General features: G+C 37.6%; 6 protein-coding genes across 16 annotated transcripts; 3 read left to right on the forward strand and 3 right to left on the reverse strand.

Annotated features, from left to right (window-relative positions):
* Window positions 1–124: 124 nt before the first annotated feature.
* LOC105695254 lies at window positions 125–9,868 on the reverse strand. Of its 7 annotated transcripts, none has more exons than XM_012416650.1 (6): window positions 9,784–9,868; window positions 2,548–2,679; window positions 1,701–2,484; window positions 1,016–1,635; window positions 826–958; window positions 125–714 (listed from the first exon to the last, which is right to left on the reverse strand). In XM_012416650.1, exons 2-6 carry the CDS (start codon window positions 2,672–2,674, stop codon window positions 489–491), a joined length of 1,890 nt encoding a protein of 629 aa, XP_012272073.1. In that variant the 5' UTR covers window positions 2,675–2,679; window positions 9,784–9,868; the 3' UTR covers window positions 125–488. The 7 variants fall into 7 exon arrangements, with proteins under 7 accessions (XP_012272073.1, XP_012272069.1, XP_012272074.1 ...); XM_012416646.2 differs by lacking the exon at window positions 9,784–9,868 and adding an exon at window positions 5,909–6,065; XM_012416651.2 differs by lacking the exon at window positions 9,784–9,868 and adding an exon at window positions 3,074–3,134.
* Window positions 3,274–5,410, forward strand: LOC105695256 (leucine-rich repeat protein 1). Its single transcript, XM_012416656.2, has 5 exons — window positions 3,274–3,430; window positions 3,497–3,775; window positions 3,857–4,393; window positions 4,561–4,850; window positions 4,947–5,410. Exons 2-5 carry the CDS (start codon window positions 3,599–3,601, stop codon window positions 5,182–5,184), a joined length of 1,242 nt encoding a protein of 413 aa, XP_012272079.1. The 5' UTR covers window positions 3,274–3,430; window positions 3,497–3,598; the 3' UTR covers window positions 5,185–5,410.
* LOC111674411 lies at window positions 6,048–7,398 on the forward strand. Its single transcript, XM_023434775.1, has 5 exons — window positions 6,048–6,227; window positions 6,301–6,421; window positions 6,635–6,826; window positions 6,874–7,040; window positions 7,117–7,398. The coding sequence occupies exons 1-5, from the start codon at window positions 6,048–6,050 to the stop codon at window positions 7,252–7,254; spliced, it is 798 nt and encodes a 265-aa protein (XP_023290543.1). The 3' UTR covers window positions 7,255–7,398.
* Window positions 6,505–11,228, reverse strand: LOC111673836 (MIP18 family protein CG30152). 4 transcript variants are annotated; one of them, XM_023434779.1, is made up of 5 exons: window positions 10,950–11,219; window positions 10,252–10,515; window positions 10,017–10,177; window positions 6,789–6,902; window positions 6,505–6,691 (listed from the first exon to the last, which is right to left on the reverse strand). In XM_023434779.1, the coding sequence occupies exons 1-3, from the start codon at window positions 11,104–11,106 to the stop codon at window positions 10,080–10,082; spliced, it is 519 nt and encodes a 172-aa protein (XP_023290547.1). In that variant the 5' UTR covers window positions 11,107–11,219; the 3' UTR covers window positions 6,505–6,691; window positions 6,789–6,902; window positions 10,017–10,079. The 4 variants fall into 4 exon arrangements, with proteins under 4 accessions (XP_023290547.1, XP_023290548.1, XP_023290546.1 ...); XM_023434780.1 differs by lacking the exons at window positions 6,505–6,691; window positions 6,789–6,902 and adding an exon at window positions 7,269–7,411; XM_023434778.1 differs by lacking the exons at window positions 6,505–6,691; window positions 6,789–6,902 and adding an exon at window positions 9,773–9,868.
* A 122-nt stretch (window positions 11,229–11,350) lies between these two features.
* On the forward strand, window positions 11,351–13,603 carry LOC105695258 (ras-related protein Rab-43). Its single transcript, XM_012416661.1, has 5 exons — window positions 11,351–11,866; window positions 11,963–12,047; window positions 12,134–12,232; window positions 12,312–12,469; window positions 12,530–13,603. Exons 1-5 carry the CDS (start codon window positions 11,657–11,659, stop codon window positions 12,635–12,637), a joined length of 660 nt encoding a protein of 219 aa, XP_012272084.1. The 5' UTR covers window positions 11,351–11,656; the 3' UTR covers window positions 12,638–13,603.
* Window positions 13,604–14,443: 840 nt separating this feature from the next.
* LOC105695255 (hydroxymethylglutaryl-CoA synthase 1) lies at window positions 14,444–18,100 on the reverse strand. Of its 2 annotated transcripts, none has more exons than XM_012416655.2 (2): window positions 16,136–18,100; window positions 14,444–16,032 (listed from the first exon to the last, which is right to left on the reverse strand). In XM_012416655.2, the coding sequence occupies exon 2, from the start codon at window positions 15,980–15,982 to the stop codon at window positions 14,600–14,602; it is 1,383 nt and encodes a 460-aa protein (XP_012272078.1). In that variant the 5' UTR covers window positions 15,983–16,032; window positions 16,136–18,100; the 3' UTR covers window positions 14,444–14,599. The 2 variants fall into 2 exon arrangements, with proteins under 2 accessions (XP_012272078.1, XP_012272077.1); XM_012416654.2 differs by having other exon boundaries at window positions 14,444–16,037.
* Window positions 18,101–18,118: the final 18 nt, after the last annotated feature.

Here is an 18,118-nt window from a genome sequence, read left to right on the forward strand (position 1 = left end):
TCCTTAAAAATTGCTTTAACTGAGATCAATCGATAAAACCTATGAAATCATCCCATAAAGTTCCTAAGCTGGAGATATGCTGCCACTTAAGTAATGCCATCGTGAATTCAACATTAATGTTCAATACAGTGAATTCAATTGTTTTTAATGATTGCTTGCTGCATTACAGCAAGTCTGTATACAACTGATACAATTTGAAAAAACAAGGTGATTATATGCAAACGACAAGTAAAAATATCATTCTGTCGTACAAATATCGTCTGCGTCCAAATACCTTTATCTTGACAGTGAATATACAAGGTGCTTATTACAATGAGCATTTCCCATTATTCTTTAGCACCGTTCACGATCCTACATAGTGGGATTCACTTGCAAAAAATTATCCAAAGATAAGGCTATCGACCTCTGTATCTTCTTTCAGAATTTAATCAGCACTGCCAAGTGGATAACATATTGTACAGTCAATGAAAGTCAAGCTTCATTCCATATTATCCATGAGCAAGCGACGTTTCATTGTCACACTTTAGTTTTATTGCCTGCATGATATATGGAATTCTTTCTTGCGCAGGAAGATCTTTCCACAGTTGTGAACGAACTATAACAACCTTGTGACCAGACCATGCCTCTATGCTTCTTATCATTAAAGACCAGCCTCCATGTAAATTGGACGTATTGGTACTATATGCTCCTCCTGACAAATACAAAATGAGTATCCTAAAACAATAATCAGATGAGTATCCAAATTTTGGGAAATTTCTCTGAGCGACTCAAATTTTAAATATATTTCATCAATTAGAAACAAAATTCATTAAAAATAATCCTTACACTTGACTTCCCAATGGAATCTGTATGTCTTCGATACATTGGTTGAGTAAAGTGTTCGTTGTGCCAGAACACGTTTCTGAAAGCGTGTTCACAGCCACTGGATATCCCCCTTTTCTCATTACAATGGCATGATCTGAAATGATTTATAAATGTAGAAGTAATTAAATATTCACTGCTTTAGATAACTTACCAATGAAATGTCCAAGTTTTGTGCGCATTGCAGTTAGAACATACTGCCGACCTCCTAACGCTTGTTCTAGCGTGTCCTGCATTATAAACCATGATTTGTGGTAATGGATGCCTTCGGAGTTAGACAGGTCTATAGAAAACCATTGACCTCCGTACATGGGATACAGAGCTCTTACGGCTTGATACAATAGTACAATGTCCTTATTGACTTTCAATTCACCATTAGATGGACGAAAGATTTTATCTAGAAGCTCTGGAAGAAAGCAATCCAAGCATAACAGATTTACAGCAAATCTTGTCAAATCGCAGTCCATTTTTTCAATTCTTTCAAATATTCGACTGCTTATTATTGCTGATTGTATGTTTTCCCAAAATATGGGTTTATAGTCGGCCATAGATAATCCCTGTACAAAGCTTTCAACCATTTTTGGAGCACAAGTGGTCAATAAGTTTGGATCCTCGAAACATTTTGTTGCCAGATAATCTAATAGTTGAATATGCGTATGATGCAGATAATTCAAAATACAAAGTATACGAGCTCCTTGTACAAAGCTCATTCCATTTGTTATAACAGCTGCTGCACAAGCATCTATAACCCCTTCATGGTAAAACACTGGTTGCCTACACATTAAAAAATGGAAATCAATATGAAACAAGGAACGACATATGTACTCTTTTGTATTCACCTCTCGGTCCGCTTGTCGAGCATGAGATGTAGAAGGTTTGCAATGGTGCCAATGGTAGGTTTCTTCAATTCTTTTGCTATTATGTTTTGTGAACTCGTTAGAAGTGGAATATACTTCTCGGGCAGATATTCTAATGAGTATAAAGCTATGTACAAGTCTATTGCTGCTTTTACATTCAATGGTTTGTTTTTTACATTGTCCAAAAGGAATTCTATGGTTTTTGAATTTTTTGCTGTAGTACACAGAAATCTTAAACTAGAGGCTAGTTCATTAACATTCTGTCTGTCAAGCTTAGTAGGTACATTTATATCGAAAACAATTGGCAAAGCTATTTTAATCCCTTGAATTAAGGGAGTTTCTTGTATCTGTCCTAATAAGAAATGTAAAAAGATCAAGTCCCACATCGATAATCGGTTAATTAAATCTTTTACTATTACGAGCAACATATTGAAAACTACGCTATTACTTGGGACTTTAAAAAATGATAAGAACTTCAACATTTCTATTGTTTCAGATGTTGACAATGATCTAATATTTCTTTTTAAAGCTTCACACAAAAGTGAAAATTCTTTTGTGTTTCGAATTTTCTCAATAGCATCGTAATCATGTTTGTAATAATTAAGTAAGAAGTCTGCTGCAGTTCGAACATGCTGGACATTCATTGTTCTATAATGATTTGCTATTAATGCAAGAACATCATTCGAGTTTTTTGAATATTGTATGTTTCTGATCAGTTGATCGGGTGTTCGATATGCAGAATCTGTTGCTGTATATTCCTGTGACTCTGTAAAATTTAAACACAATACCTGAATTTATCAATTAAGAGTTTATAAATATTAATTCATACCTCTATTATTGATATAACATACTGCTGTAGTTTTCATTAATCTTTCCGATGTGGCATGATTTGGTAGAAATTTAATATTACGGAAGGTTAACGATAACCTCAGCAGACTTTTAACAGTCTTATCCATATTATCTAAACAAAAAAATTATTACTACGTTAGAGGATAATTTAATGTTTTTAAAAATCATAAAACAACATTGATTTATTCGATACTCTTAATTGTGACATTGAAAACTTTTAGTAAAGAAGAGATAAATTATGTACCAGATGCAATTATGATAAAAACATTAATTGAAAACATTACTTATATAAATGGAGCGTTTTTAAAGTAAAAAATACTTCTGCATTCAGGTTAGATGTTACTCATACTCGGTAAGCAATTGCATTTGAATGAACAATGGGAAAGGTTTAACATTCATGAAATTATATTTCGCAAAAGTTATAGGAAATAGATGGTATCCATATCGATCGAGTTTTTTCAACTTAAATGCACAAAGTTAGTACTCAACAGTAATTTGCACCAGACCTAAACCTATTACTTTCTAGCACCGCCTACGAAGTCATAGTTTGATGCTCGACATTGCACAACGTGTTCGTAGACACATTCACCCTGAAAGCTGGGCCAATTTTTCCAGCGGAAGGTTCGTCATACGTAACACAGATGTCACTCAAAGCTAAGGGAGACGACGACATCAGTGGAAAGCGCAAACCAAATTAAAAGAAAATATCTGTAAGCGCTGTAAGCTGCTGTAAGCAAGGATAAACGCTGACACTGAAATCACGACTGGAGCCGAAATCCACCAAATAGAGTGAAATGAAGTGAATCGATGGAAGGCAAGACTGGCAGGACATTGGTTATGGGAAAGAAATCAAGCCTTTAAAAGTATTTTTAGTTACAATTGATTCTATAGTACACGAATAACTGTATTATCAATCATTTTGTTATTAGGTCGAAAAGTGCAGAATCCAGAGATATGTTTGTCACATAGCAACTTGAAATCAAATTTTTTCCTGTAGTTGAACCTCGAGCAAAAACGGAGATCTAGGAAACATGAAATTAATTTGCAACATCGAGGTCAGCTTTAGACAAGCGGTTACATCAAATTGTATAAGTACGAGACGAAAATCTCGACAAGCCTGCCTTACCCTTGGAAGATACTCGGTTAAAAACAATGAACTTTATATTCTTCTGCAAACCCAGCAGGATAAACAAGGGATTAAATATAAAGTAAGAACTTTGAATTGAAATGTAATCGTATCAGCCAAGAGTATATTTTATCCCTTTTTAAAATGTGCACTTTCATTTTAGATAGACAATAATATCGAAAAGATATTTGCAAACTTTGTTAATGAAGGAAAAGCCACCATAAGAATGAAGGAACCACCCCATGATTTAATTATCCAATCTGATACTCTTCAATTGAAAAGTTTCCTTCATGTTTTAAAATTAGGAATCTCTAAATCAGCTGATCTTAATGTGCTAAATGTTTCAAATTTAAATCCTAAAAATGTGTTGCCAGGACAGAGGAGTAAAATTATTATAAGAAAGGCTTCAGATTATCCAGTACTTCAAGGGTTTTCAAAAACGACGGAAGAACTACACGTCGTTGGTTTAAAACGAAAATCATTCGACCGGCAAATTTTGAGGCTGCAATGTTTAAGAGTCCTGAATTTATCGGATAATCAAATTTCTGCCTTGCCAAAAGAATTAGACTTATTGAAGAATTTACAGGAATTAAATTTAGCAAATAATTTACTTGGAAGTGCCCCTCTTTCTAGATGGGCATGGCTTAACGGAGAAAGTATGCGACATGGTCTAAGACTTTTGGACATTAGTTCCAATAATGTAAGTAGATAACTGTTAAAAACATATTTTTATTATAAAGTATACACACATTAATGTATGCAAGCGCTATTTTTTTTTCAAGATAAACAAAAGAACTTAGGAGCACAAGACTGCTAGGTATTAATAAATTAACATAACGAATCGTTTCTCCATATTTTTGTCATTAGATTGCCACATTGCCTCCACAAATTGGAAACTTGACAGCTTTGATAACACTTAAGGCTGGTGATAATGCACTGTCGTATTTGCCCCAAGCCATTGGAAGCATGATAAATTTAAAATACCTAGACATATCTGGGAACAAGTTATTATTTTTACCAGGCAGCTTGAAACATTTAAGATTAAATGATCTTGACATTTCCGGAAATCCATTTAATCCATCCGAAACGTTTTCCATAGTGAGAATGGGTGTTTTCAGTTTAGTTGAGATCGCTGCTCGCGTGGTTTTGAAGAAAAGGTTGCAAATTTTACTATATTATACATTATTATAAACTATAACATAAGAAGCGATACAAGAGTCCTTAATAATGATCTATATTTTCTTTGTTTGCAGAGTACCTTATACATCGAGCAAAATTCCATTAACTCTAATTAAGCATCTCGATGAAGCACAGCTTTGCACGTGTGGTAACCCTTGTTTAAATTACTATTTTCGCAGGGTAATGAACATAGAATTAAATGGATTCACCAGTAGTTTTAAAGTATCCGGTAACTGCAGCCCAAAATTTGACTGTTATTTCTGTTCTTTATCTTGCGTTCAGCGATACTCAAAGTTCAGTATGTTAAATTAGATCGAGCAGAATAAGTTTTCATCCTGTCAATTTGTATATAGTCATCGATTTTTTATTAAATTCTCTATCCATGCATATTAATAAGTGTGAAATATTAACGATGAGAGTCTTTCCGACAATATTTAATCATGTACGATATCGCTAACGCGTTAGCTTATTTCTGCTACTATGACTATTTTTTGTACAACACAAGTAGTTTTAAAATAAAATTGGTCGAAAATTTAAACGCGTATGTACATTGTATGTAAGATATTTAACTCCCTTAAAATGGAAAAACAAAGAAACGAATATTATCGCGATCTTCAAGCTGCAGAAATGTAAGTGGAATGGAGTTTGTATTAACGTCATCTCGTGACTGAAATTCGGAAGTGTTAGTAAGTTAAGTATTGTAAAGAAAAATGGAGTCGGACGATTCGGATATTGAAGAAAAGGAGGAAAAGGAAGAAATTTGGCGGGCGACGGTTGCAAGAATGCGGGAACGTCTGAAAACGCACATCGACGAGAACGTATTCGAGGGAATTCGAGAAGATAAAGTCTATCATGGCCTAAAGATGACTTCTTCGTCCACGATGTTGGGAAAATATGCCGATATCTGTTATTGCGTCCAAACACGAGTAGATATATCCGTATTCTATTGAATTCAATTTCTTGTCAATTTGAAAACTTGCATTATCGAGCATGAATTATTATGCGTACACCTACTTAGGAATGTTCAAATACTCACTAATTAGGGAACTCAACATTTTTGTCCTTTTCAGGAGTACTTGGTTCTGGATCCATCCGTGTCAGTGTACAGATATTCCATGCAAGGGAAACCTATTCAGCCATCGTATGTTTTAAGTTCCGCAATGGGATTTACAAAAATGATTTGGTGTGACGAGGCCAAGATATTGGCAACGTACGTTCCTCACGATGACCTAATATGGCTAGTAACGTCCACATTTGCGTTAGTACAAGTGGTGCGAAATGAATTCAGAATCGGGAGAATATTTTATGAAGCAGTTACTAACGAAATAATAGTCGTGGGCTCGCACAAAGTGACCGTAAGACATACCATTTAAATACTAAAAATAAACAGTAGAGTAGAGAATGTCTCAATAAAATAATGATGTTCAGAGATATCCATTACACAATAAAGAACAGACGATAAATCCATGGAAGACCGTGTGTTACGTGGACAGCGAATACGGTCCTTTGTGGGAGATCGAATGCTCCTCGTTGGTACCTCAAAGTACATGTAAGATTGCACTCCAATATCTTAAGGGACTGCTGTATTTATTTCTAGTACCTTAATTACCTTAATACGAATGATTATGGTCGTTAAAAATCCTAAACTAGAGAAATTTTTTTACTCTTAATGGTAATTAATATTTGAATATTCCGTGGGCGGATGCGACGTAACGTAGAAAAGTTGACTCAAAAGCAATTCAGAAATAATGGATTTCTGCAGCAACTTTAAGGTTGGTCGGCTCCTATATGGACACTATTTACGTGTTGCCTTTGGAATCTGGAAAAGACAGAGAAGACGGAGTTCCCGCGGCATTTCTGGCCAAGCGATTGAATGCCACAAAGGCAGCGATAACGGTTTTACACTTTCATCTTACCAGCATGTGGATCATTACCGGTGATCAACAAGGAAACGGTAATATTCGATGTTTCCCCGTTTGTCCCGTGAAATATATCGTATAGCTTTTACAGTTATGGGATGGGACCTAGAACTGAACAACACGATGACATGTTTCGGAGGTCATGCTGGAAAAGTAAGAGATGTAGTTCCCCATCCCTCGATTTGTGGATTTATTACATGCTCCGATGATAACGTTTTACAAGTCTGGAGCTGCAACCTTCGCGACAAGGTAGGTAGAAAAAAGAATTGTGATCGACGATAGTTATTAAATCGTAACTATCGTCTGCTATCGTCAATTATTGTAGACGGAAGGCTTTGCGAGCGTAGGCGAAATTTGGGCCATGGCAACAAATCTGACTACAGCGGCTCTTGCGACACTTGGGCAGAAACTGAGTTGCTTCAACATGCTTCAATTGTATATTTTCTACGCCCCTCTCACGTAAGTTGGTCTCAAATATCGCGCAAAGTGCCAGCACGTAAAGGGTCCATTTTCACTCCGCAGAGCACCCGCTACAAATTTAACGTCAACGAATAATCCAATGTACCCGACGAGAATTGTGGCGAGTAGCGTCGACAATTCCGTCAGGATTCTGTCCGCACCTGCTGGGAGACAGATCAATGTACAAATCCTTCCTCCAAAACTTAACGTAGTGTCCACGGCATATAGTGGCAACAGAAGTACACATTTCGCTCCAATTTATAACATCGCGTGGTTTATTCAAATAATAATAATGGAAATATTTCAGAAAGACTGTACACGATTATTTTATCAACTGGAGAGATTCTTGTGAGCAGCACGAAGGGTCACCCGATGAAGATGAAGTGAGTTTGCTGATTATTTCCGTGGGATCGTCAATTTAACATTTGTCAAGTAATACCGGTCGTGATCGAAACGTCGCGTATGATTGTTCTTCAGACATGTTTGGATAAACGACGGCCCCGGCGTAACGTGCATCGCGGCCTATGAATTTTACGAGGAAGTACGCGGATATGACCTCAAGCCACAAAGTAATGCCGTTCAATTATGAATAATTAAGTCGAGAAGTTCAATTACATTTAATCTGGTAATAATGTTTCTGCCAGAACCGCAAGTGCTTTACGCTATTCGTACACGTATCGTCGTGGGAACGGAAAACGGAGAACTTGTGATCATCGAGGAGTCAACTGGGAAACATGAAAGTAAAATTTCAGTAAGAATAATAATTCGTATATACATACTTTAGGATTAACGCGCATACACCCGAAGCTAAAAGTAATTTGGAAAAATTAATTGATACCCAAATGTCGTACACGTAGGCACATAGTGGGCCAGTCGTGAAATTGTGGTCATCGGCCTTCTCACGTCATATCGTGTCTCTAGGTGTAGACAAATGCGTTAAAGTATGGAGAGTTTTTGCCGATATCGTTCAACCACTTGCAATAGCCTACACCGTATATTATACGGTTCCAATTACCCACATTGCTTCCATGGGGTATGTACTAATTGAGAAATACCCTACTCCTCGAATTATACAAATGTCTGGGATTTTAACAGAATGACTCTCTGCATGGTCAGTAGCGCGCAGAGACTTAGAACCCATCAACTGTTAATGTATAACATGACGGACAGAGGTAACACCGATGGAAATAAGTAGAAATAATTCCTGCATTAATAATTAAAAACAAATGACAGTCCGTTTAGAACATCATCCTTCGAAAGATCATGCGATGCTGGTGGTAGATATAGCTACATCGGAGTCTATGCAAATCTGCGCTACTTCGTCGGTAGACAGCACAATTAGAATCTGGGATCAGCAGAATGAGCTTCTCAAAGTGAGTAATTATGGCTCTGTCTGCATAATCCGATTAAAAATAATGGAACATGGGCACTTTCTTTGTCTAGGTATTGGAAATTAATACATGTGCCCGAAAAATTGTATTTTCTTCGTTAAGAGGGGATATCGTTTTCAGCGCTGGACGGCATCTTTATCAAATCCCTTATGAAAATTGTAAAACCTTTAGAGTTAAATTGTTAAACCGAAANTATATAGATCTTTCACCGAAGTACCGAGCTCGAATTATTGTAAACGAGATTCCTGCCGACATAGAAGAAGAGCCAGATACTGAAAATGTTCATTATAGAGTTTATGAAAAGGAAGTTGATAGAGAGATATTGTTACATCCAGTGAGTAGTATACCCTTGGGGTCCTTAGATACTACCAGTACCGGCGTTCAACGTTTAGATTCCATGATACAAGAACAAATATGTATGCAACTGAGGTATAGAGATGAAGGTAACTGCAAATTTAATCAATTTTCTTTATCATATTTTAAGCGAACTCTAAATTTCTTCCAACTTCTAATTCCAGATATTGTCGGTATAAAAAGAAATCAGGTGAAAGTATCGAAACCAATTGCAGATAGAGCGTTAATGAATCATGATACGTGGCAGAGATATCTATCCGAATTGCTAGGAATCACAAAAGTAGAAAAAGAAATGGAACCTTACGACATTTGGGGCATTAAAGAGAAGTTATCCGAGAACCGGCGATTCTTTAATAAACCTGAAATATTTAGAATGATATATGGCAAACTCACTTTCTATTAACTTCGTTTAATTAAAGCGGATTTCAAAGAATTTTGAATAATTAGTTATCATATAGGTTACAGCATTGAGAAGTTTCCCGATTATCCGGAAACTATACCAGATTCGGTGAAGCATCCACGACAACCACTCTATGGTTTCCTTCCAAACTCGGCAATCTACAAAATCTTTGGAGAGGAACACGAAGAACCGGAACCACCTCCCCCTCCAAAAAAAGAGTCGGTTAAATATCAATACCCACTTGAGTTCATGGTAGTTGTAATTTAATTCTCTACGGTCTATTCGACTAAACTGTGTAAACGATATGGTTTTATACTGTTTTCTTACAATTAAAGCTAAGTAAAAAAGGAGAGTTGGAATCTGAACAAGAAGAAACACATGCGCGTACCCTTTCACAGCTTGCAAATCTGGCGGATACGACGATAGATTTCATCGCATCCGAAGATGCTAGTGGAGAGGAATAAATTTAATTCCTGAAAGTATATACAGTTTTGTAAAAATTTCATTTGTGAATTTTAATTCACAGGCGATACCAATGACCATCTATCGTACGAGGTACGTAAATAATTAAAAAATATCATTTTTAAATATATATCCATTCTGAAAAAGTGCTAAACTTACATTAGTTTAGGTCCATTACATTATATGTACAATTCTTCATTAATCGTTTGTATACTCTGTGCGCTATTCATCCTCCTGTATGCACTTTTCCACTAAGTCACGTAAATTGGGATTTTCCATTGCAGCAGCTATCCGTTCCTTGTCATTTATTTGTTTATTTACTGTAATTATTATTTACTATAATAATACATTTTCAACAGCTCCAAAAGTGAAAACAATATATAAAACTATGTACTTTCTTGTTCCGTAGAATGGGTGCCTTCTTTGATGTATATGTCCAACTTAAACAACGATAACAGATGCCTCTCCAATTTTATTCTTATGCACAACCCTATGAGAGTCGCTAGCGAACAATGAGGGACGGTAGGATTGAACTCTATCCGAATAACCGATATCCCACTTGGTGTGGAATCACAAATGCACACGCAATCTTCGTACACGACATCGAGTTGCTCTAACGTTTGAGGCTTTTCTGGGTCTTTAATAGTACGAAGCAAATCTAAAAATTCACGGTAATACTTATATACCCGGCATTATTCGAATACTCGATATCTGTACCCATTATTATTAGCCTGTTAACCGGGGAATTAACTTTTGTACAACTCACTTCGCAATGAGGAATGTCGTTATACCCGGTTAACAGGTTAATCAAAATCATAACCAATAATTTTATATGGCGTTTCCAATGATATCACTTACCGTGTTTGTATTTATTCAATTTTGAATGTACTATTTTAATAAATATTTACATTTCCAATGAATTTGTAGACGTTATTAAATATCGGAGTATAGTTTTATTTACCCATTCGGTAAGGAATCAATTCGGAATGTTAGAGGGCAGCGAACGAATACCTTCCTTTACTGATTACGTGAACTCAGGCTAAATTTACCCATAGCGATTATCACAAATATAAAAGAAAATTATTCACTTGCCATAAACTGATTCTTTTAATTCTGCGTCATCTTTTAGAATTAAGGTACTCTGGTTTTTTGCCTTCAAGAGATCCTCTGTGGTGCCCATCACTCTGTCTGGCAAGATGCCATCTCTTATTTTTGCTCCGAGTGATAATTTACGAAAGAATGAGAGCATATTTACACGTAACTATATATCAAAGCAAAGGTCAAGCGGCAAAACTTAATTGTTACTTGATGCACGATATGATTGTAATACTATACAGAGATGAGTTGGGAGATTGCTCATGGCCTCATGAGTAGGGTCGCGCGATCGTGTTCCGTACTGCCATCGGTGAAGCATTCAGGCGGCTCATGCACTTACCTCCAATGGCGGTCGTATGTACATATGTACATACTTAGAGCTAAGGTGGGAGCAGAGACGCGTCAATGCCAACCTTGCATGCAGGGGTATGCAATGTGTACGTACATACAACACATACATCATACACAAAGAAAACCATAGAAAACTGCGAATATTTCATGAGGTATTATATCTATCCGATCTTGATGATACCGTAAAACATGGACACTCTCTGCCACTCTCCGCTATGAATGCGATATAATTTATTTATATACTCGTTCGTGGGAAAAGATGGCGTGGCCATGAATGGCCGTTGATGTGACAGACTAGAGGATCTATCAGCGGATACGAGATACTCCACTTTTTGGTGCGTATCCCGCGAAGAATGTCCGACCGTGATCCTGACAATTTGATGTCTACGACCGAGGAGAATTTTGACTATCTGTTCAAGATCGTGCTGGTCGGTGACTGTGACACGGGAAAAACATGCGTCGTCCAAAGATTCCGATCGGGTACCTTTATCGAGAGGCTTGGAAGTACGATCGGTGTCGATTTTTCGATGAAAACGGTGGTGGTTGATGGCAAACGAGTGAAGGTACACTTTTTAACTGTTCGCTTGCCGATATGACTAACGCGGATTTTAAAGAATTCCATAAAATGTAACTTAACGTTTACAATTGTCTACTTGCAGCTCCAAATATGGGACACAGCAGGATTAGAGCGATTTCGAACTATAACTCAGAGTTATTACCGCTCGGCAAATGGTGTAATCCTAGGTAAATTCTTAATAACAGTGTTTTATCTGTAGGCATGGCTTATTCGCTTTGATCCTGCATCCCCGGATTGTTTACAATTTTTTCAGTTTATGATATTACAAAACGTCCAACTTTTTTAAACCTCCAACGTTGGATCGAAGAAGTCCGAAGATATACCTCGTCTCATGTTATACTCGTATTAGTTGGTAAGATTTTTATGACCACGTTCAAAGTATTCTTTAATTTAGCGTAATGAGTATGTACATTGTAGTATCGATCGTTTAGGCAACAAATGTGACTTGGAGGGTTATCGGGAAGTAGAGAAGGGTGAAGCTGGAGCAGTGCGTGAATGTGTACCAGAAGTCTTACATGTTATAGAGACATCGGCCAAAGAAAATACCAACATAGATGAAGTATTTTATTGCTTGGCATCTGAACTAAAGGTAATTGTAAATTTTTATTAGCCACTTTGGGTCAAATATGTATTTATTATTGTATTTCAGAAGCGTCACGAAAATCGTCAGATTAAATCAAGCGAGGACGATATCGTGATGCTTGGTAGTGGCCGAGAATTGTCTTCCTGTTCTGTTTGTTCGTACAAAGTGCTTTAAAAGTTTCTAGACAGAATGATAATTGATATTACCATGTACTGACTGATGCAGTCCTTTCATGGAAAAGCCATTAATGTACAAATGTTTTTCATGTATACATTTGAGAAATGTTAAATATGCAGTTCTACTTTTGTGGTCGAGTAAGGCAAAACTTATCGATAACTTATCTGTTAATGCACAAGTTACATTGCACTACTATTAAAAACCTGAGAATTGGAATGATTTCTAATGATGTCAATATGTGACATATTGTCTGTTTAAATTGTCGATAAATTTGCTAGTAAAGAAAATGTTTTAACGAGTTGTTAAAAAAACTGTTATTCTAGTTTGCTGCGTTATACCGATCTAAAAAAGTAAATGCTCAATGCTTGTTCATTTTCAATAACAAATTTATTTCATAAAATCTAAAGTTTATATAGGTTGCAAGAATATAATCAGTCGTTTGACTAGAAGTTTCATAAAGCTTAACCTTACTGTACCCAAGTAGAACTACAATTTTTAAACTTTACAACCTTGTAAATTATGGATCTGAATTAGTCTTGAAAATGATATATTTGTTACTATTTATGTTTTATATTGAAACTATTGCAATCGAGAGAGCACTAAGTATTTGTAATGTACATAAGTGCATGAGCACTTCCGATACTGTTGTATCGAAAGTAAACTGTTAACAAAATTTGTAACATTACTAGCGAACTTGGCATTGTATTTTAATAGGCTGTTGCTAATATATTTTTGTACGATAAATTGGATTTTATTTTCCTATTACTAACTGTTAAATATTATGCAAATTAAGTATTAAAAATAGCAAATAATGACCAGGCTTGAAGATGAAACAGGATAACCATCTTTAAGTACTAGCGTCGATAATCTTTATTCAATGAAGTTCCCATATTGAATGAAGGCAGTCATTTCTCTTATGAAACCTTTACCATGTGCTATAAATAAAAATGTGTTTAGAACATATCTGTGAAGCTGAATGCCTCAATTACTACTTTAATTCATGATCATTGTTTCATCATAAATTACTTATCTCTAATACAAAATAATGTCTAACAATACATATACAGTTTAAAAAGAAACACTAGCACTAATAAACTATTCGTGAAAATAATTCTTATAATTGCAAGTGGTTCTTGCATCGTTATGTCGGATTTTGACGACTTTGTATATTTTCAAGCGTTTATACAATTACTTCACTGTACATTTGATTTAATTGATAACATGATAATATACAACCAACTACTATAATACAGTATGTATAAAGATGATTATTTAAAATTTGTTGTTCTCTGGTTTTTACAATTCTGTAAACTCTGGCGCGAATGGGGTTTGATGTGTGTATATGTATATTTAAACTGGTAAAAATTGAACAAACATCTCTGTAAAATAAAGATATTAAATAAATACTCGCGTATTGGTTTAATACATTTGATAAAGCGTCTTCACGTAATACGTTTTTTATTTATTTTTTTCGGTTCATTTCACCATTCCATACAAAAGAATGTTCAATTGATACTGCGTGGTATCGATGACAATTTCAATGTTACAAACTTTCAAACGGGTAGCAATTTAGAATTGCTAATTCATTGAAAGGTCTTGTTAATAATTGCTTGTAGCTAATAGCAACTATTTTTCAAACTAATTGCCGACGGTAAAATGAAATAGACTTTAAATTACTAATTATACTTGCAACTGTCTTATCGACTATTAACAGGGGTAAATAGTATCAAATTCTTTGTAATTTTTTAATAATCCTACATATCCGTGATATTCTTAATATGTTGGATAAGCTTTGACGATATCAACATTTAAAGGCCTATATTTCAGAATATACATAAAAACAGTATACGGCATGTAACAAAGTGCACAAAACGTAATAGCAACAAAATGTTCTTTTTTATGATGAAACTTCGTTCAGAAAAAGCACTCTGTCGGAAGTCGGTAAAAAAGGTATAGTAATTATTTCGAAAGTAATACTCTCTCATACGTTCTCCTATACATTTCGTCAACACGGACTAGGTAGTAAGTCCCAGGAAACATATTGGCAATACTGCTGCAAGGTTCATACGGTATGACGTGGCAATTTTGCTCTCTCAACTCAAGACATTTCGTATAATCCGCGGGAGAGACGCACTCCCTGGCATCCAATTGTGACTCTACATACGAAAGATGGGAAACTAGCTTTGCTAAGTCCGAATTATTACTTACATCTTTAGTTATCGTAAGGGAGTACATACTGGAGGCCAAGCCAGAGCCATATGAGAATATGCCGACTTTGCTGCCTGCCAACTCATTAAGGGATTTCTTAATGAGCAGCGATACTAATCCTGAATAAACAGAAGGTGTATACATGTTTCCAACTTGATTGGCAATAAATAAACTAGGCTGTGTTTTCTGCAGAAACTTAGCATTACTGGAGGCCATGAATGCCTTTTCGATATCTCTATCGAAGTAAGTTTTCTCCAACTTTTCCCCATGGAATTTCTCCAAACCTGGGAACTTTTCGAAAAGTCGCTCGTTTGGCTCATTTAAAAAGTCTATAAATGCTAACCTAGCAAAAGACTTTTGTACCAGTTTGCAGTACGGAGAGTGGAATAATACAGCATCGAAGGTATCCAAAGACACGGTCTTGTCCTCATTTCTTTTTACCTTCTCGCAATACTTTTGATAACAATCATCCAGGGCACTGAGGTAACAACGAATGGACAGTTTCCCATCCACAACTGGATATTCGGATCGAAGATCGGGTTTATAAAAATCATAGGCATGGCGCATACACGAAGCTCTGAGTCCACGATCGAAAACCAAAGGAGCATTCGGTCCGATCAACATAGCAATCGCTCCGGCACCTCCGGTTGGTCGGGCGTTGCCTTTAGAATAGACGGCATTATCCGCCGCCACGACTATTGCCAGTCTGCCATCCCAAGCGCTACTTTCGACCCATGAAATTGCATTGAACAGGGCAGCCGTTCCACCGTAACAGGCATTTGTACTATCTACACCTTCGACGTCCGTATTGCCAGACGGTTCGAACAGCTGCATTAGAACGGACTTGACCGATTTGCTCTTATCCAAAAGAGTTTCCGTTCCCACCTCTAATCTTCCGATGTCTTTAGGATTTATTCCATATCCGTCGAGCAGCCTGTGGACTACCGTCAGACACAAGGAATTGACGTCTTCCCGATCGCTACAAAATCCCATTTTTGCTTGGCCCAGACCGACGGTATATTTTCCAGCAGTAACCCCGTCGTGTCGTTCGAGTTCTTCCTGACGGACGCATTGTGCCGGGAAGTATACTTCCATTGCCTTAATTCCAACATCGTTTGGCCACATAATTCTCATTAGAGATCGAAGTAAAAAAATCGGTTAAGTTTGCTTTAAATTGCTTCCTTCTATTCTGCAAAGTATTACAAGACGTGGAAAAATGACTCACTTATCAGCGATATCTTTAAATGCGTGAAACCTAGCTACACGACAGTCGTGATCTTTACTTACCGATCGATCCGTTTCGAGTCAACGTGTCCTCCGTAATTAAGTCGGCGAGCACGTTGGGGATTCTGCTTATATTCATCCGCAATTTGGCTTCGGTTCCGTTTCTCTTCCCGGTAAGCCTTTGCGGAGTGCGCTGTCCTTAGTAGCTTCTCCGGAAGAATTCAGGTTAGAAGTGAAACTCCCCGAGTGAAAATTTCGGTCAGCGAGGCCGACTACGAGCGGAATCGCTGTCGATTGACGTGCTTTGGAGCTTTCACGCCTGTGTTCGCCACAACGGCAGTCGCCTCGACGAGAGGAAGCGACTCACTGAAATTCCTAACAGTGTACGCGCCACTTCGAGCCTCCACGTCTCGAACCGAGTCCCCGAGGGGACTCGAAGGAGGGGTTAGTCCAAGCCGTTCCTCCTTCTTTCCCAAGATCCGCCGCTCGACCGCTAACGCTCACCGATTACATGGATCGTTCCGAGGCATCCCCGGCGCTTTTTGCGTCGACCTAACCTAAAACGAGAGTCCACCCTGCCCACCCCGAGACGAGACGTATTCCGTTTGCATTGGTTAACTTAATGAAACGCGCCTACGGTCTTGGACCACCTTCACCGGAGAAATATTCCCTTTTAAGAGAAGCCCGTGACCCGAGGGAAGCATTTTTCGAATGGTAAGGGGACTCGTTCTTGTCATCGACGTAAAGAAGCATGCGACGCAAAACGACTACCGCAACCGAGATCTGACCCAACTTAACCTCTAATTTCCGATCGAATTCAACGATACGCTCGTCCACGTGGCGACCCGACGCGACCCGACGCGACCCGATGCGTCGTTCGTACGGTTACGTAAAATCCACCTCGGTATCTTCCAAAGTCTACGGCCGAGCCTCAAGAGTTCCAAGGTCTATTTTTACCGCGATATGCGGTTTCACGACGCTCGACGTTGCCACCAGGTAGCCGGGACAATTCAAGACCGAACGATAAAATCTACTTATTCCCCGTGCTCTTTTACTCTGGTTATTTTCTTTGAAACGTTAGGTCTTCCCGTTATTTACCGGTGATTTATAGACTAACATGGCCGGTTGATTTAATATCCGAGGGACGACAGTGACCGTTTCGTTTCTCGGTCGTTAAAGTATTATTACATAATGTGCGCCCAGATCGGCAGGAATCAATGGATCGTGCCAGCGTTCCATCCGAACGGCGCCTTAGGGAGCTCTGGTATTAGCACTTCCCTTCATTGTGCAATTGCTGGAACGATCATTGGCCATTAAGCCGGTATTCACTCGGGAACGACTCACGGAATGCCCGACGATTGCCAAATCGATATTCACGCGCTCTCTCTCGCGTTTCTGAGATTCCGAAGCAAGTTGCTTTTTACGTTGAACCTTATGTACCCTTGCGATACTCGTTGGTATACGTAATATATGTGAAAGGGCTCGAGCAATACCCTCCACTTGGTTTATCCTATACTTTACCGTTAGAATAGGTCAAGGACGTTCTTTTCTTGTTTCTTAGCATCAAATTTATCACCCTCCTTTACATGCAAAATAAATCGACCAAAAGAAGGTGGTGGCACTTCGTACACCGACGATAACATTAGCGAGTTTTCTGTCCGAATGCGACTATTAAAAATGAAGAAGAAGGGAAAGGAACGAATCGCCGTAAAACTTTCCCTGGTCGAGAGTCTTCGGGCCGAGGAACGCGAAATAACATTAAACGGTTTCTAAATATCTCGAAATGTCGATAAGTTTGAGTAGGTACCTTTTTTTCTCTCCGATTGTAAATTTTTAAACATCGATACGGATTTGCGTTTAGTATTTTACCGGAAAACATTACGTAGCGATTGATAGCCAAGTATGTAATTTGCTCACGATTAGAGGCATCGGGGTGCAAACGGCAAATGCGATATGAAAAGTGGACGCTCTTGAAACGACGCCAATGGACAGGGAAATGGCCGTGACTCGAATTCTTTTTAAAAACTCAATAATTCGATAATTCAT

The sequence above is a fragment of the Orussus abietinus genome, unplaced genomic scaffold (assembly GCF_000612105.2).
Source record: "Orussus abietinus isolate OABI.00-Male unplaced genomic scaffold, Oabi_2.0 scaffold47, whole genome shotgun sequence".
NCBI lineage: Eukaryota > Metazoa > Arthropoda > Insecta > Hymenoptera > Orussidae > Orussus > Orussus abietinus.

What these genes read in the sequence shown, in the direction of transcription:
- LOC111673836 (XM_023434779.1), bottom strand. Translation starts at nt 11,106, where the DNA reads ATGCTCTCATTCTTTCGTAAATTATCACTCGGAGCAAAAATAAGAGAT. An exon ending in ATTAAAAGAATCAGTTTATG is followed by an intron (nt 10,516 to 10,949) that starts GCAAGTGAATAA and finishes GTGAATTTTTAG; the next exon opens with ATTTGCTTCGTACTATTAAA. An exon ending in CCATTCTACGGAACAAGAAA is followed by an intron (nt 10,178 to 10,251) that starts GTACATAGTTTT and finishes TAATAATTACAG; the next exon opens with TAAATAAACAAATAAATGAC.
- LOC105695256 (XM_012416656.2), top strand. Translation starts at nt 3,599, where the DNA reads ATGAAATTAATTTGCAACATCGAGGTCAGCTTTAGACAAGCGGTTACA. An exon ending in AACAAGGGATTAAATATAAA is followed by an intron (nt 3,776 to 3,856) that starts GTAAGAACTTTG and finishes CTTTCATTTTAG; the next exon opens with ATAGACAATAATATCGAAAA. An exon ending in CGCGTGGTTTTGAAGAAAAG is followed by an intron (nt 4,851 to 4,946) that starts GTTGCAAATTTT and finishes CTTTGTTTGCAG; the next exon opens with AGTACCTTATACATCGAGCA.
- LOC105695255 (XM_012416655.2), bottom strand. Translation starts at nt 15,982, where the DNA reads ATGAGAATTATGTGGCCAAACGATGTTGGAATTAAGGCAATGGAAGTA.
- LOC111674411 (XM_023434775.1), top strand. Translation starts at nt 6,048, where the DNA reads ATGATTTGGTGTGACGAGGCCAAGATATTGGCAACGTACGTTCCTCAC. An exon ending in GTTGGTACCTCAAAGTACAT is followed by an intron (nt 6,422 to 6,634) that starts GTAAGATTGCAC and finishes GGATTTCTGCAG; the next exon opens with CAACTTTAAGGTTGGTCGGC. An exon ending in GCTGCAACCTTCGCGACAAG is followed by an intron (nt 7,041 to 7,116) that starts GTAGGTAGAAAA and finishes CAATTATTGTAG; the next exon opens with ACGGAAGGCTTTGCGAGCGT.
- LOC105695254 (XM_012416644.1), bottom strand. Translation starts at nt 2,962, where the DNA reads ATGTTAAACCTTTCCCATTGTTCATTCAAATGCAATTGCTTACCGA. An exon ending in CTCGACAAGCGGACCGAGAG is followed by an intron (nt 1,636 to 1,700) that starts GTGAATACAAAA and finishes TTTAATGTGTAG; the next exon opens with GCAACCAGTGTTTTACCATG. An exon ending in AAAACTTGGACATTTCATTG is followed by an intron (nt 959 to 1,015) that starts GTAAGTTATCTA and finishes AAATCATTTCAG; the next exon opens with ATCATGCCATTGTAATGAGA.
- LOC105695258 (XM_012416661.1), top strand. Translation starts at nt 11,657, where the DNA reads ATGTCCGACCGTGATCCTGACAATTTGATGTCTACGACCGAGGAGAAT. An exon ending in TTGATGGCAAACGAGTGAAG is followed by an intron (nt 11,867 to 11,962) that starts GTACACTTTTTA and finishes GTCTACTTGCAG; the next exon opens with CTCCAAATATGGGACACAGC. An exon ending in GCTTGGCATCTGAACTAAAG is followed by an intron (nt 12,470 to 12,529) that starts GTAATTGTAAAT and finishes ATTGTATTTCAG; the next exon opens with AAGCGTCACGAAAATCGTCA.